Source organism: Oryx dammah, unplaced genomic scaffold (assembly GCF_014754425.2).
Source record: "Oryx dammah isolate SB20612 unplaced genomic scaffold, SCBI_Odam_1.1 HiC_scaffold_11, whole genome shotgun sequence".
Classification (NCBI taxonomy): domain Eukaryota; kingdom Metazoa; phylum Chordata; class Mammalia; order Artiodactyla; family Bovidae; genus Oryx; species Oryx dammah.
The window spans coordinates 44,070,072-44,086,411 of NW_024070195.1; the positions used below are offsets into that span (position 1 = coordinate 44,070,072).

General features: G+C 47.4%; 1 protein-coding gene across 1 annotated transcript in view; it reads left to right on the forward strand.

Moving 5' to 3' along the window:
• The window catches only part of LRRC1 (leucine rich repeat containing 1), a 131,920-nt gene extending 116,164 nt beyond the window's left edge, over nt 1-15,756 (forward strand). The window contains exons 11-14 of the mRNA XM_040249173.1: nt 3,784-3,899; nt 11,615-11,787; nt 12,569-12,705; nt 14,286-15,756. Of these exons, the coding sequence (XP_040105107.1) occupies nt 3,784-3,899; nt 11,615-11,787; nt 12,569-12,705; nt 14,286-14,444 (585 nt within the window). The 3' untranslated portion in view covers nt 14,445-15,756. The remainder of the gene's footprint in view (nt 1-3,783; nt 3,900-11,614; nt 11,788-12,568; nt 12,706-14,285) is intronic.
• The last annotated feature ends 584 nt before the right edge of the window (nt 15,757-16,340 follow it).

The following is a 16,340-nucleotide window of genomic DNA, read 5'->3' on the forward strand; positions in this document are numbered from 1 at the left end:
CGTGGCATCTGGGGCCAAGGGGGCGGCCTCTGTGAAGTCCCAGCGACGTGGCAGGGGCTCAGGTGTGGACTGCCTCCCGACTCGCACCTGGGACTTGACCTTGGAAAAACACCAGCTCTGTTTACTTGGCAGAGGCAACAGGCCAGGTCCTAGCATAGAGGCTGTGGCAGGTGGTTCCTCTCAACCTAAAGCTTATTGTTACTTTCGCTAAAGCAACACGTGAGAACCCACAGGACCTAGGACGGCGCCTGAATCCCACTGCGGGTCTATGTGACCCCAAAGACCTCCCCCTACCCTGGTGCCCGCATCCCGCCCTGATGTCTGTGCAGAATCCTGTCTTGTGAGTCATGGTTTTAACTGTCCACTTATCTTTTCTAAAAGCCAAAGTTTTGCACCCTCCCTTCCCAGGGACTTGGACAGAGGCCCTGTGGGGTGCTCGTGTCTTTTCCCCGATCAGGCAGCCCTCGCACGTTGGCCCAGATGGGCTCTTTTTTCTCATCCTTCCCCCGGTACGTGGCCGGTGGGGCTCAGAGGCCACTGTCCCGCCTTGGGGACCCAGAGCACCTGAGGCTCTGGGATACACTGCCTTCCTTCCCTCGACCTCTCCAGTGGTATGACACTAGAGTGGGGAAGTAAAAAAAAAAAATAAACCGCAGACCATGAACACGTAGGCAGCACACACCCTCCAAGTTTCCCATCTTTTACCCCAAAGTCCTTAAGGGGTGTGAACTTGGGCAGAGCTTTTATTGCATGGACGGCGTTCACAGCCCTCTCTGAGTCATTAGTTAATGATTGTCGAGGAGTAGATGGTATTTGCATGTGGTACAAATCGGACGTGCTGTGGTGGTGTATCCAACCACGGACACCTCCCGCTGATACAGAGAGCCTGCTGGTGCAGGCAGCGGACAGCTTCAGCACCAGCGAAGCACCAGGTCCCCACGCAGTCTCAGCTCTGGGCACCCGCAGGACCTCATCCCTCCCTGGTGTGCGGGGGAGCGCTGCCTCAGAGCTGGGCGCGACGCAGTGTGTCTGCTCCTGCTTGCAGACCCAGGGCAGGCCCCTGGGGGCCGCGGGCGCTCCTCCCTGTGGGTCGATCTTTGTTGGGGTCACCTAGGTTCATCAGGGAGGCTCTGGTCCTGTTGCTCCTCACCTGCTCCAGGGCATCCCTGGTTTCGATCCGTCTCCTTTCCCAAGGTGCCTGGGCACCTGAGGGAAACTGATCCCTTCCTCAAGGGAGGGCAGAATGCCCGCCCCCCCCCCCCCCGCCCCGGAGATGCTGACGCCTCTCTTGGGACACGGAATCTACACGGCACCAGACCTAGCGATTCTTGCCAGAGAGCGGAGTTGTGGTCTCCAGTTGCTGCACACGGAAGCAGATGACAACTTCGCGACACAGCCTTTCAGTAGTAGGTGAGCAAACAAAGGCAAGCGTGCAAGCATAGCTTCAGGAGGAATGTTGGTTGGTAGCTGGGCTTCCCCTGAGGGCAGAGGAGAGGCCAGGCACCCTGATTACATGTAAACATGCACATTAAACAGCCTGTCAAATGATCTTTCAGAGGATTGTGTGGACTAGGAAAGCAATGGATTGATGTGGACCAGGGGTTCTGGGACGGCAGTATGGGGTTAGAGAATGTTTTTGCTAATTAGGGGTTATCAGTAAGATTCGAAAATGACAGAAGGGTGTTTCTGTAAGAAACAGTGTGATGAGAAATATCAGTCCACGCTGTCTTGTAGAGGACAGTGGGCAAACCAGTTTTTCTGGGATGGGAAATGCAGATACTGAGAATCAGGGGGGCGCATACCTGGGTGTTCCCAGGTAATCAGAGAGGAATGTTAGTCCTGTTTCCTCTATGTTTTCTTATACATTCATTACGGTTACGTGCTGTGGTTAAATATAGTATTTCAGAATCCTTATATTAACTCCGGAGGGAAGATATAATAAGTTGTCCATGAAAGGAATTATGCAGCAGTTTCATAAATGTGCCTTCTGTTAAGGTCCAAACGTACATTTAACACAGAGATAAATATAGAAAAGGGCAGAAGGTATATTCAGACACTGATGAAGACCCAGGTGTCTTGCTCCTCTTGTGGTGGGCGGCCCTAGAGTACTTTTCCATGGGCTGGAATCAATAGGTCCCTTCAGGAGCCCTTTCGCAGCAGCCGCTCTGAGTCAGGACAGCGCCTGCATGGAGAGTGGAGCGTGGCCCCAGGCCTGCGGGCTGTTGTGTCTAGGACGAGCTGGTTTTGCACCCCCTTGGCTCAGCTTTCCTGTCTGTAGAAGCCACAGCCAGCTTATTCAAGAGAGGCAGTGCATTCTTTTGTGAAGACCAGACTCATACTAAGCTCAATTACCTTAGAATTGGTTACTTTAAAAAAAAGGGAATTGGATTTGGTGTGGGTGCAGATACTGACATATGCTTTTAGCAGTAGGTCATTACTTTGCCGACGAAGGTCCGTCTAGTCAAGGCTATGGTTTTTCCTGTGGTCATGTATGGATGTGAGAGTTGGACTGTGAAGAAGGCTGAGCGCTGAAAAAATTGATGCTTTTGAACTGTGGTGTTGGAGAAGACTCTTGAGAGTCCCTTGGACTGCAAGGAGATCCAACCAGTCCATTCTAAAGGAGATCAGCCCTAGGATTTCTTTGGAGGGAATGATGCTGAGGCTGAAACTCCAGTACTTTGGCCACCTCATGCGAAAAGTTGACTCATTGGAAAAGATCTGATGCTGGGAGGGATTGGGGGCAGGAGGAGGAGGGGACGACAGAGGATGAGATGGCTGGATGGCATCACTGACTCTACGGACGTGAGTCTGAGTGAACTCCGGGAGTTGGTGATGGACAGGGAGGCCTGGCAGGCTGTGATTCATGGGGTCGCAGAGTCAGACACGACTGAGCGACTGAACTGAACTGAACTGAACTGTGTTGTTGTTGATTAGTCACTAGGTTGTGTCTGACTCCTTGTGATTCTGTGGATTGCAGCACACCAGTCTTCCCTGTCCTTCACTATCTTCCAGAGTGTTCCAGAGTTCGGTCATAGCCGACCGAATTTACTTTTTGCTAAAAAATGGTTGATTTTGCATTTGTCAAAGGCAAATGAATTTATCAAATTAAGTTGTGAATGACCAAAAGCTATTCAAAGATGTGTGGTAGAAATCAATCATCTCTCAGATGTCTCTCTTTTTTCTTTTTTTAAAATAAGCTGGAACACTGAAGTTAATATAATGGGCAGGTCTTGAAAACTCTGTGTGTGTGTGTGTGTGTGTATCATCTTTTGCCTAACTTTTAAAACCTAGTATTCTTTTTTTTTAAAAAACTTTTTATTGAAGTATAGTTGATTTACAATGTGTTAGTTTCTGGTGTACAGCAAAGTGATTGGTTATACATACATATGTATATATAATTATGCTTTTTCATATTGTTTTCCAGCCTAGAATTCTTAAACTCCTATATTACCAAATTATATATGTGTCTGGACTGTGTCATCCAGTTAACATATTTGAAAGATAAAATGACTTTCTGTTTAGAATGCAATTTTTGAACTATATTGTTTATTTTCTTGGCTTCATTGAGAATGTGAATGTTTAATATTTTGCCGAGATTTTTATCAGGTTACTCAATGTTTCGTATGATTTAAATTGATCATAGTTTGTCATCAGTGAGACTTAATCGTCACGTGATAGAATTTTGAGCATCCTTTTCATGCCATTTGATGAACAAGACCCTTCAGTCCCACCCCTGTATCCCAGAACAGCCTGGAAAACTGTCGTGTTTTTTTCCTGTTGTAGATTGGCGGCTGCTGCAGCCTCACTGTGTTCTGTGTGCGTGACAACAGGCTGACTCGGATCCCTGCGGAGGTGTCTCGGGCAGCCGAGCTGCACGTCCTGGATGTGGCAGGGAACAGGTAAGCCCGAGACAAGCAAACGGTCCTCCAGCCCAGCCTCGGCCGGAGACAAGCAAACGGTCCTCTAGCCCAGCCTCGGCCGTCTCGCCTTTGCTCCGCCTGGCAGAGTGTGTACTGATGGGTCGCCTGAGCCAGGCCCGGAAGCTCTCAGTCTGGGAGCCGGGGTGATGGAGCCCATGGAGGGGACAAGGTCAGGGCCGCCGGCGCCTGGAGTCCTTTCAGGGTACTGTGGGTGCAGCTAGAGATGTGGGTTTTGGTTGGTGGTATCCTAATGGAAGGTGGGGGGAGACCTAGGTCTTGGCTTTTATAACTGGCTTCCATGAGTCACCATGGGCCTCAGTTTCCTCATCTGAAAAATGAGCTCCAGTGAGTCTGAGCTAGAGTTTAGCTGGGAGTCATGCTCGGCTCTGCCTGTGACTTTGTGAACAATATTGTACTCAGACACTTTGCTGGCGAGAAGATCCATAGCTGATGTCAAAATTACCAAGTGCTTCCTCGTCTAAAAACCCTAAAGAGCCGCCAGTGTGTGTCGGGTTCTGGGTCAGAGGCCTGCCGGCATGCTCTCTGGCCTGTGACGTGCAGTAGCTTCAACCATTCTGAGCTGGTTTCATCACTGCAGACATCGCTGCACTTGCCTACCCAGGCTCTGCTTTCCACCTCCGACCCTTTCTCTGGCTCTGTACCTTTATCTTTTCTCCTTCATGCCCCTCTCTGGGAAGACTTCTCCTCTCTGGGTCTGCGTTTCTGGATTATCCCAGTGATCACTGCCTGTTTACCTGCATGCAGGCCTCCGAAAGCCGAAGTTACCTAAAGTGCATGCGACGGCTGTGTGTCATTGTGATTTGTGCCTTCAGGAGATGCCTGGCGAATGTTTGTTAACTGAATGAAAACATGGGAGATGTTAGTTTTGCAGAATAGCTGGCAGGCCACTGCAAAGTGCCTGATGTCACAGGTTTCATTGCTAAGAGGAATTTTAAAAATGCTTTCAGGTGTTAGATGGGAGAGGGTGGGGGACGGGGTGTTAGAGTGTTAGATGGGCCGGGGCCGGGGGAAGGATGATCAGTGGTCCTAAGTGTTAAATGCCGGTGACTTGAGGAGTGTCTGGGGAACTGTGTTCTCAGTGATTCGCAGCTCGCAGGTCAGGCATGGGCCACAATTTTTCACTCCTGCTAATGGATTGTGGGCGGCAGAGCTAAACAAATAGCAGGACCCGGGGGAATCTGGTGATGAGTTATAGCCTCAAGAAACGCTCACCGTATTAAAGTTGATGCTTTCAGGACATCATGATAGACTCTTAAGGCCGCTCACTGGTGACTGGAATCTCGGGATTAGTTAGAGCTGGATGTTGACTTTCCGCTTGGACTGAGCCCCCAGGAGACACGCAGCATAGGAAGGTCCCCCTTCCCTCCCTCCTGTGGTCTTCCTGCAGCAGGAGAAGCCCAGGGACTCCAGGCCCGTCCTGGTTCTCGCTGCTCTGGAGAGCATGCATTTGCATGACTAATTCCTCAGCAGAAAGATGACTCTGGCGGCTAAAAACTGCTTTTTACACCAGTGAAGTCCCCGTTCTCCAGTTCTCAGAAGAGGGGAAAGTTCTATTTTTATTACGCCTGGGCCAGGGTGGAGAAAACCTAATTAAAATACTGAGTGCCACAGCTGTCATCTGAGCGGGTTAAGTGTGCCATTTAGGCCATGGTATATGCAGATTCATAACTAGATTTCAAGCTTATTAAATGTATTTAATGACTACTTATTTAAAGTATCGGTATAGAAGCTCATAAAAAAGAGGCTGTCATGTCAGCTTTTCAGCTTGCAGAGATGTCACGCCATGGGAAGTCCTACAAAAGACCACAGAAGTTTCTGTCTGTCCTCCCAAGCATATAAATATAGCAGATGGCACAGGGGCCCTGCATGTTCGTTCCTAGAAACCTTCTTTGACACATTTGATAGGAAAAATTACAGTAATTTTTCCTAAAATGCCACTTGGAAACAAAAGCACGAAGCCTCTGGGTCCAATAACAGAGGAGGTGCCTTATATCAGTCATGTGGGCCCAGGACACAGAGGTCCCTGACTCTCAGCTTCTTCCCCATGGGACTGTCCACCATGTACACAAAATCGGGTATTTGAGCATCTTCCTCGAAGTACTACTAATGCCAAATACTGCAAACCAGGGCTGTCAATGGAAAGATAGTTTGTACCTTTGACTTTCATAATCCAAAAAATTAAGTTACAAAGACTAAATAAGGTATCACCACATACCTATTAGGATGGCTTTTGTTAAAAAGCCAAGAGCTACGACGTGTTGGCAGAGAGAAGAGCACCCGTGTGCAGTATTGGGGAAATGTAAGTTGGTGCATCCACTATGGAAAACAGCATGGAGTTTTTCCTCAATAAATTTCTATAAATAGAACTACCGTATGACCCAGCAGTTCCACTTCTGGACAAGAAAGCAGGACATCAAAGAGGCATCTCCTGTCCCCTGTTCACTGCAGCTTTATTCACAGTAGCCAAGGTGTGAAAACAGCTCCAGCAGCGCCGGGTGGACGGGTGAAGGCGATGCGGCGTGTGCCTGTGTGTTCATATCCATACACACGAAGTGGGATATTTCAGCTGTGAGAAGGCCGGAAACCCTGCCATTTGCAGCATGGGCACAGTCGGTCGGTGGTGTCCGACTCTTCGTGATGTCATGGACTGGAGCCCGCCTGGCTCCTTTGTCCATGGAATTTTCCAGGCAGGAATCCTGGAGTGGGTTGCCATGTCCTTCTCCAGTTTACAGCATGGACTTTGAAAGCATTTTGCTAAGTGAGATAAGTTAGAGAAAGGCAGATACTGTGAGAGCTCGCTGATTTGTGGAATCTAAACAAGCTGAGACAGAATAGAGTGGTGGTTGCTAGGGGCCAGCGGGTGGGGGACATGAGATGCCGGAGGGCGCACATTTCCAGTTAGCGGGGGAAGCAGCTCTGAGAGTCTAACATGCAGCAGGTGACTGCAGTTAGCAACACTGTACAGTATCCTTCAGAGGTGCCAAGAGAGCCCATCTTAAATGTCTCCAACATACATACTCACTGGTGATTATATAAGGAGATGGAGGTCCTAAGCCTACTAGGCAATCATTTCCCAATGTCCTTGTCCTCTGTATCCTTGGGAAGGTTGGTTTCAGGACCTTGCCCTGACCAGGGTACCAACAGGGGCAGACGTCTGCAAGTGCCCAGCCCCGTAGGTTAGATGCCGCAGTACAGTGGACCCTTGTATCTGTGAGTCCTGCATCCTCAGACACGGAGAACTGACTGTATATGTAAGTGCATCAAATCATCACACTGTCCACCTCAGGTTTACAAAGTGTTACCTGTCAATAAAGCTGGAAAAAATATTAAAAGACAAAATGCAACACAACAGTGTAGCCAGACTGTGGAACCCTGAGCTGCTAGAGAATGAACTGCGCCTCCGCCCTGTGACCCACGATGCCCAGGGCTGAGCGCTTGTGTGGCCGGTGCCTGGTGATCCCACTCTTGTTTTTAGAACGTCTTGCCTGCGGAAAATTCCAGAGAGTGAAGTGATTCCCCTGAAGGACGACTGGAAACCCGAGGTTATGGAGGCTTTCTTTCACTTTAGATATTTAGGCACTGTTGACATTTTTGTCACTGATTATATTCGCTCGCTATATGAATCTTTAAACATTTTGAAAACTTTACTTAAAACTAACAGTTCTAGTAGGAAGAAACAGATGAAACGCTCAGTTGTAAGTAACATTCAGCTGTCAGTTAAGTTAGTATTACATTAATCAGTCAGCCACGTTTGGTTGTTAAAAAAATTGGATAAAGCAACTGCTGTCCTAATCGGCTCATAGCTTCCTCATAGCTACGAGAGGCTTCCCCCACAGCTCAGTTGGTAAAGAATCTGCCTGCAATGCAGGAGACCCTGGTTCGATTCCTGGGTCAGGAAGTTCCACTGGAGAAGGGGTAGGCTACCCACTCTAGTATTCTTGGTCTTCCCTTGTGGCTCAGCTGGTAAAGAATCCACCTGCCATGAGGGAGACCTGGGTTCAATCCCTGGTTTGGGAAGATCCCCTGGAGAAGGGAAAGGCTATCCACTCCAGTATTCTGGCCTGGAGAATTCCATGGACCGTATAGGACGTGGGGTCGCAAAGAGTCGGACACGACTGAGTGACTCTAAGGAATAAAAGGTCCTAATCAGAGGTGGGGAAGGTTACTTCAGGCTGGGCTGGTCACCAAGGTACCTAAAAAGGAGAAGGTCACGATATGGTTGTTCGTTTCTTCTAGTCCTTGCACTGTTGCTGTAAACAGTAGCTGTAGGCTTTTTATTTCTTTCTTTATTTAGGGGATGTGGTCCTACATGGAACGTGGTGATGTGTAGAAACGGGGCTGTGGCTTCTTATGTTGGTCTGGCAGTGAGTGGAAGGTACCAGGATAAACCGAAAATATATTACTAACTCTGCTGGAAAGTGGGAGTATATACATACATATACTTTAAACAAATAGAAAACATATAATGTATATAATATTATATATATATTTAATCTATGCATAGATTTTGTGTATTTAAACTCTGCTTCTGGCCTGTGTATGACTTGGTTCACCCCAGAGGAGCAGGGCAGTGTGTGTCTTACCCCCTCAGGCTGCAGTGCGTCAGTACAGGGCCGCCCAGCCCGCAGAGTCTGTTTGCAGACTGGGCAGGGAGCAGAGGCTTTTTTTCCCCTTTTGCACTGGGAACACCTCTGTCCACAAGACATGGGTGAACGAGCTCGTGTGTGTGCCTTGTGCTTCGTTGGTAGCAGCCGTATCCAAGCTGGTACACTGATGCTTTGCAGGAAAACCTGTGTTCTAGACCACGTGTCCGTCTTCCCTGGCTTGGTGGCATGTGACTTTCAGACCTGTTGCTGTGGAGTCTAGTAATTTACTTTAGCTCATATGATATGATTTGTCATCTTTAGCAGCTGTTACTGATGCTCTGCTTTGCCTTTTGTTTATACCTTTGCTTTAGCATTTAGCTGGGAAGCCGGTTATTAGCCTGAGAAGCCACGATGACTGTGTTCTCAGTATCTGTGTGTCATGCCAGCTTTCAAGCCTTGATTTATTCTTTTCTTTCTGCTCTTAAAAGTAGAGATGCTGACTATAGATTTCTTGCCCAAGACCTTGAAACATTCCAGAAGATATTAGCTTAACTCCTTTTTAAAAAAGAAATAAGGACAGACTTTGAAAAGAAATTATCCTTGGGTTCCGTGACATGAAAGAGGGTTTGATGTCCTTTAAGCACCTGCAGTGAATTAGGGTATTCTTTTTAAAAAGCCCCATCATAGCGTCTGACAGATAACTTGCTTTGTGTCTTCAGCTTCCTTGCGTTTAGCGTGTGTGTGACGGCGTTTAGGCAGATGAGAGATCGTTTGAAGCTTATACAAATAAGCACAGAGATTTCACTTCCAAGGCACCCCAAGGAACCCAACCACGGCCTCAGTAAAAGGGGAGCTGGGGCTGTAAGCGGCTGTGTCCCCCCAGTTCCCCACCCCTGCCCCAGGCATCCTTATGGTATATGCACATCATTGCAGTGGGTGGATTCTGAGATTTAAAAACACGTATCTCCCACCCAGTTTGACTGTCATTAGTAAAATACTGGCAGGTACACTACGTGGAGTCTTTTCGGGGTCCTTTAACATAGGTAAGTTTCATGGCATTGACTTGAGAACCTCACTCCCCTGTGGGCACGGTTCCCTACGATTATCCAGCACCACACCCCTTGCATGTGTCGGGGGTGGATCAGCCTCTCCTGGACGATTAGGAAAAGAAAATATTTTCTCACCTCCGTAAATAGGAAAAGGGAAGGCATTTGCGAAAGTGTATTTATTCTTCTTACAGAAAGTTGGTTACTACTCTCATCGCTTTCTTTGGTCATTTTTAGCTTCATCCGCTAAAATAACTCAGCTGGTCTGTGCTTACATTTTACTTGGATTGGTCTTATACTACTGGAGTCCAGCTGCTCTTCCTAGAGTTCCAGTTCAAAATGCATCTGATAAGGCAGTATTAATCCGTGGGTGAGATGTTAGGCGGCTCTGCTATGTATGTTAAGTGGAGATAGAGGTACCATTATCATGGAAGAAAGAACCCCAGGACACACAGTCATGTAATGTCTTTCAGAACTAATGGGCCAGAAATTTCTTTGAAGAAAATATGTGTCATAGTGTAGATAACAGACTATGATCAGCTTATTTTTTATCTAACTTATGAAATCACTTCTAAGGTGGAACCATCATTTAGTCCATGGAGCCACCCTTAGAGTAAAAATACTTGATCAGGTATAACCTTCGGTTCTTTAAACCTTAAATTCGTGGCATCTGCAGAGGTTCGGGTGTTTTCAGAGTGAATTGGTGACGTGAATAAAGCGCTGACTTCTACCACAGCCCCACGCGCGGCGCCCTTCCGTTTGGGGCCGGAAGGTTCCTTGTTGCGGGACTGTCCTGTGCACCGTAGGATGTTTGGCAGCATCCAAACGTGACCCCAGATGACAGCAGCGTCCCCAGGGGCTTTCCTGGCACCCAGGGGTTAGAACTCTGCTACCAGGGCCTGGGGCCAGGTTCAGGCCCTGGTTAGGGAACTAAGCTCCCGCAAGCCACATGGCGAGGCCACAAAAATTAAAAAAAAAAACAACAACAAAAAACCTCCCCCCAAACGTCTCTAGCTGTTGCCAGGTGTCCGCTGGGGGCAGAAGCACCCCTGGTTGAGGTGTTCTCTGCAAGTTGCCTTTGCCAGGTACCAAGTACATCTGATTTCTGGTAACAGTCTCCACTAAATAGATTTCACTGGTCAAGTATTTGTACAGACATGAATATAAAACTAATCTTGAGGATCGCGTTACAGGTTTTAAAGTGCTTTAATAGATACCATCTCCTTTGAAACTGAAGCAGTCTGAGGTGGAAATTAATGATCATGTAGGTGTCTGAGAAGTGGGCGCTTTCAGAAACTTTAAAGTCTAAAATGGAATACCTAAAATAATCTCCCCGGAGAGAGCAAGTGGAGTCCATGAAAAAACGCTTGTAATCTTTAACTGCGATTTAAACTCTTCAGCACCCCAGCCTCCCTCACATCCCGGTTTACAGGTGCGCCTGGGACCAGGCGATCCCACGGCTTCATTGCAGCCTCGCTGACCGTGACTCAGGAAGGACTTGGCTTCTGGGTCCTTCACACAAGTGCACTGGCTCCCCCCCCGCCACACCCCGCCCCGACCTTTACATGGAAACTGGCTTCCCTGATAGTTCAGCTGGTAAAAAATCTGCCTGCAATGCAGGAGACCCCAGTTCAATTCCTGGGTCGGGAAGATCCCCTGGAGAAGGGAAGGGCTGCCCACTGCAGTATTCTGGCCTGGAGAATTCCATGGACTGTATAGTCCATGGGGTCGCAAAGAGTCGGACACGACTGAGTGACTTTCACTTTCCTAAGAGTAAACAGTGTGTGCTGTAACTTCCTAATCTTTTTGCCCTGTGGCCTGAAGGTGCCAGAGAGAGCTGATGGCAGGAAAGGGTGACATGGTCACCCCGCGAAGCATCTCCTGGCAGAGGGGGCACAGTGCATCTCAGTATAAACAGAACACCGTTTCACATACCGCACCCAGTCTCGGGAAGCAGTTGTTGAATTTTTGTCTGTTGTGGACAAGGTTTGATTTAATCACAGACTGTAAGCGCCTGGCTTCTCCCTGTGTTTTCACCAAGGCTGTCGCACCTGCCTTTATCGCTGACCGCTTTGAACCTGAAAGCTCTCTGGTTATCGGACAACCAGGCGCAGCCCCTGCTCACATTCCAGACGGACACCGACCACACCACCGGGGAGAAGATCCTCACGTGTGTCTTACTTCCTCAGCTGCCTTCTGAACCCACCTGCCCAGGTGAATTGAAGGGCCGGGGTCACTCGGCCCCGAGAGTTAGCAGCGGCTCCTGCCCATCCGTAAGGCCTCTGCCCGACCACGGGGCTGCAGGCCAGCCCAGCTGTGAGGTCCTTGTGGGTCTCCCCTGGGGAGCTTCTGCCGTATCTTTGCAGAACACATGCTCATACCTGTGTATCACGCCTGGCATTCCTTAAATAGCCTTCTGGTTTTGAATTCCAGCTAAGGCTGAAAATGCACATATGTCCTCCTAAAAGAGATAAGAGTCCCTTAAAATTCATGCAGACAGTTTGGAGGATTAGTATTGATGGTCTCCAGCAAAGCATTTTTAAGCCAGGGAGTTGTTTTGAGTAACTATACCTTTGTTTTGTAACTCATATGTGCTTTAAAAAAAGCATTCATAGTCATGTGGCATAGCTGTCAGAAAGCCTTTGCTGAGAGCTGGTTTTGATAGAAGTCTAGAAGGCTCTGGGCAAATGGAGCCACCTCGCTGACCCCAGCCTGGTTAGAGGAACGTTAAGACCCCAAGAGGACAGTGTAGGTTGAGCGGCCAAGAAAAGGGCCAGATCCCACATGTGTGGCCACCTCACTGTCAAGAGGAAGATTTTGAAGTGAGCATGTAAGACAGAATCTTGAAAAAGAGGTCTGGGAATCATGATGACGTTCTGGAATGAAACAGTAAACACCGATTTAGCAGATGTGATCTCAGATAGATTTAGGCATCCTCGGAAAGACAGGGTCGCCTTGCCACAGCAGCCCTGCTCACGTGGTCTTTGTCTGGCAGAGAACCTGCCCCGCTGCGGCGCCCTCGAGAGCCTGGTGCACGACGTGTCAGAAGAGGCCTGGAACGAGCGGGCGGTCAACCGGGTCAGCGCCATCCGGTTTCTGGACGATGAGAAGGATGACGACGACAATGAAACGGTACGGGATTCGGGCTGCTTGGCGTTCACGGATGCTCAAAATGGAAACGCCTTCTGAGGTTGAGAGTGGCGCTTGATAAAGAGCCCTCTTATTTTCAAATAGTCTTTACTCCTTTCTGCCTTCAGCAGTTAAGGATTTTTTTTTAGAAGGCAAAAGCTAGATATTTCTAAGATCCTGGTTCACCAAATGCGTGTAAAGCAACTGGGACTTACAGATGTGTTTGTTTGAACAGGGTGTGGGTGCTTCTTTTTCTTTCTTTGTGATGGTTTCCCCTCAGGCCCCCACTGCTTTCTTAAAATCAGCTGGGAAGTGTTTCTTTTCCGTTGTTCTCAGTGAGCTAAGTCACTCCCCTCCCTCCCCCGCCATGTACAGCTCTGCTGTGTGGACTCGTCCATGTTTCACCAAGTGGCTCAGCTTGCCTGCTGTCCTCTTGGATTTGGTGCTCCCCTTCATGTGACCCAGGAGCCTTCCCCTTCTTGAAGAGAGCGTGTGACCTCTGTAGGATTCCCTTACACGCTTTCATTCAGAATCAGGCATAGGTTTGAGAGGACCACTCAGCCCGACTTGCCTCCATCCTCGACACATGTCTCTGCCATTTGGCTGAGTCAAGGACAGCTTGTGAGCCTTCCTGCAAGTTGACTTTGGCCTCTGAACTTCCTGACACTAATTGAGATTTTCATAAGCAGAGCTCACAGGGAATACTTGCTGCCCCTAAGACAAAGGGAGGTTTTAAAATTACTGCCAGGCAGCAGTCTGTTATTCCAGCCGTCTGCAGGGGGACTTTTATTTCCTTACAGTAGTAGAGGGCAGAGTAGGAATTAAGCGTGACAAAATGACTCCAGCCAAAAGGGCTCTTTAATTTTATCTCATGGCTTCTTAGAGCAGGACTTTGACCAGCTGCTCGCTGGCTGAGTTCTGCCCTGCCTTTGTTACCCTATGATGCCCTTCCTCAGACTCACTGGCGAGAGGTAGGTGCTGTTTTAGGAGCAGAAGAGCACATAGCATCTTTAATAATATAATTTTTAAAACATTGTCCAAACCCCATTACTTCACTTCCAGCCCCGTGGTCTTTTAGGAAAAAATGTGAATTTTCTTCAGTAGGTCATATAAATATTAATAAAACAGATGAATTAGAAAAGAAGTCCTTTCTTACCTCCCTTTTCCTTCACCTCCTGTGCCTCATGGGTTGAAGAAGGCCTTCAGATAATAGAACAGTCTAGTGATTCTAATTTTAGAATTTTTGACCCCTTTTACCTTCTTCCACCCTCCTCATTGTATCTTGTAAATCTTTTATTATTTTTCTTACTGTTCGTGGAACCTTGTTTTTATCTTAACACATCTCATATTTTCCTAGGTATTCTTTTATCCTGAAAGGAACTCTTCCATCTCAATGAGATAAGTTGTAGACAGCATTTTCATCCTTCCTTCCACTTGGGAGCAGTTGATAAATGCTTATAGCTCCAAGGCAAGCTTTCTACCCGCTCTGCCTGTGGCCTCTGGGCAGGGAGACCTGGGTTGGAAAGCTTTTGCGGGAGTGATGGAGAGAAGCCCAAACACTCACCCTGATGTTTGCTTTTCAGAGAACACTCCTGAGACGAGCCACGCCCCACCCAGGGGAGCTCAAGAGCATGAAAAAGACAGTGGAGAATTTACGGAATGACAGGAATGCTGCTAAAGGACTGGATTCCAACAAAAACGAGGTCAACCATGCCATCGACCGTGTGACCACATCGGTGTAGGTGGTGCATCCCTCTTACCTCCCGAGTCATCCTGCTGCGGAGCCGGCCTGCCCCCCTGGAGCCCCCCCACTGGGATGCTGCGCCCGGGAAGTGCCTTACTCTCATCCGACAGCCAGTCACTGCACCCACCTGTGGTCTCCAGCTTGATTTTTTTTTTTCTCCTAAATTTCAGTTGTTTGTAATAAGTAGAATACACTACTGACAACACCTGACCTTTGTTTTTGTCTTGTGTTGGGGTCAGGGAGAGCAGGAAGGGGGATTCTGGTCCCCCTCCCTCCCGTCAAGTGCTGGGACATTGCAAACCCACGTTCTCTTGGACCTACTGATAAGAGAGTTTTATGTATGGAAAAAAAAAATTGGTAATTTTTTAAACCCTTTTTGGCAGCTCAGATGGTGTACATTTAAACATTTTGTATAGGTATTTCGTAACAAAAAATATGTATTTCCTTTTGTTATTTTATCCTGGAAACGGTACACATTTTAGTATTTGTGCAGGAAAAAAATACAGCCCTCAAGTATTTGTTTTTCTTTGTACTATCCACTTGTGCCTTATTGTCACCCGAGTCCTGTCAAATCAGTTGTCACAGTGACATCTTTGAGCAGAGATGAGGCTGGAATGGTGATACTTTGGAAGCAGTGTTGGATTTTAATCAGTAGTCAGGAGGATTTATTTTTAACCAAAAAGAAGAGTTACCACCAATTTGCAAATTTTATCAGTTGATTTTTTTTTTTAAGATGAACCAAAGGATTAGACTGCTAATATTTCGTATCTTTTCCACATTGATGTTTTCATGAATGGGTCTCTTAGGATGAGTGTCCTGTCTGATTGTACCTACTCAGAAGGTACGTGCCATTTGTAAAATAAAATAGAGCAGAAAAGCACAAAAAGAGCAAACCGGTTCAGAAATTCAGTGGGGAAATAAATTATGTACTGCAAAGAGAAAGTATGATTTTTTTTTTATTAAAGAAAGCTTTAAAAGTTTTATACTGAGATATAAAAACCACAATAAAGCAGAATAACCTACGACCCTGTTAGAAATGTTGCTATCTTTATAAGTGCAATTTAATTTGTAAATAGAGTTTGGATCAAAGTGTAACAAAATATTGCTTCAAGTTTTAATTTTAAGTCTGCTAATTTAAGAGGTGCGGTTTTGGTGTGTTTCTGTTGATTTCTTTTTAATTTTATTTTGTATGATGTGATAAAAGAGGAATGAAAAACGCCTGTCCCTGTCTGGTGTTTAGGAAAATCAAGCTGTTGGTGTTGCCTTTTTATTCTTTCCATGAAATAAAGTCAGCCTGGACATTAGCGATACAGCTTTTTAAAGTTGATTATCTCCTTGTATGTTCAGATGATAACAGGCAGCCAAGTTCTTTAAGAATGAGCTCCTTCTCCTCGGATTCCTGAAGCGCTGCTCAGCTTCCTGTGAGCCCCCTGTGGGACCGAACTTCGCATCTCCCCAACCAGGGGGAATGGAACCCAGCACCCTCCTCAGTCTGCCTCCCCACCTTGGGTTGGGGCCGACTGGCCAATTGAACTCCTTAGAAACGTGCTTTCAACCAGCCAGATACCATGCCTTCTTTTACTACCGGGCATTTACTTACTGAGTTTGTTTTGCCTTTTTGGTGGTGTGTATGTGTGTATCGAGCTGTAGGCTGCTGAGCTGAGAGCGCGTAGCATGCAGTGGTTTTCAGCTGCTCAGTCTATCTCATTCCCACATCAGTGGGCACCCTTCTCCTTCTTTCCATTTTAAGATTCTGGCATACTCTGTTTTGTAAAGATGATGCCGCAGAGTCCTAGGCTGACAGAGCTGCAGACTAGCTTTTTTAAGGAGAGCTACCTTGACCCTGAAGAGCAGAAAAGATTTCCTGGTATTCTGTTGGTTTATCTCCATATGA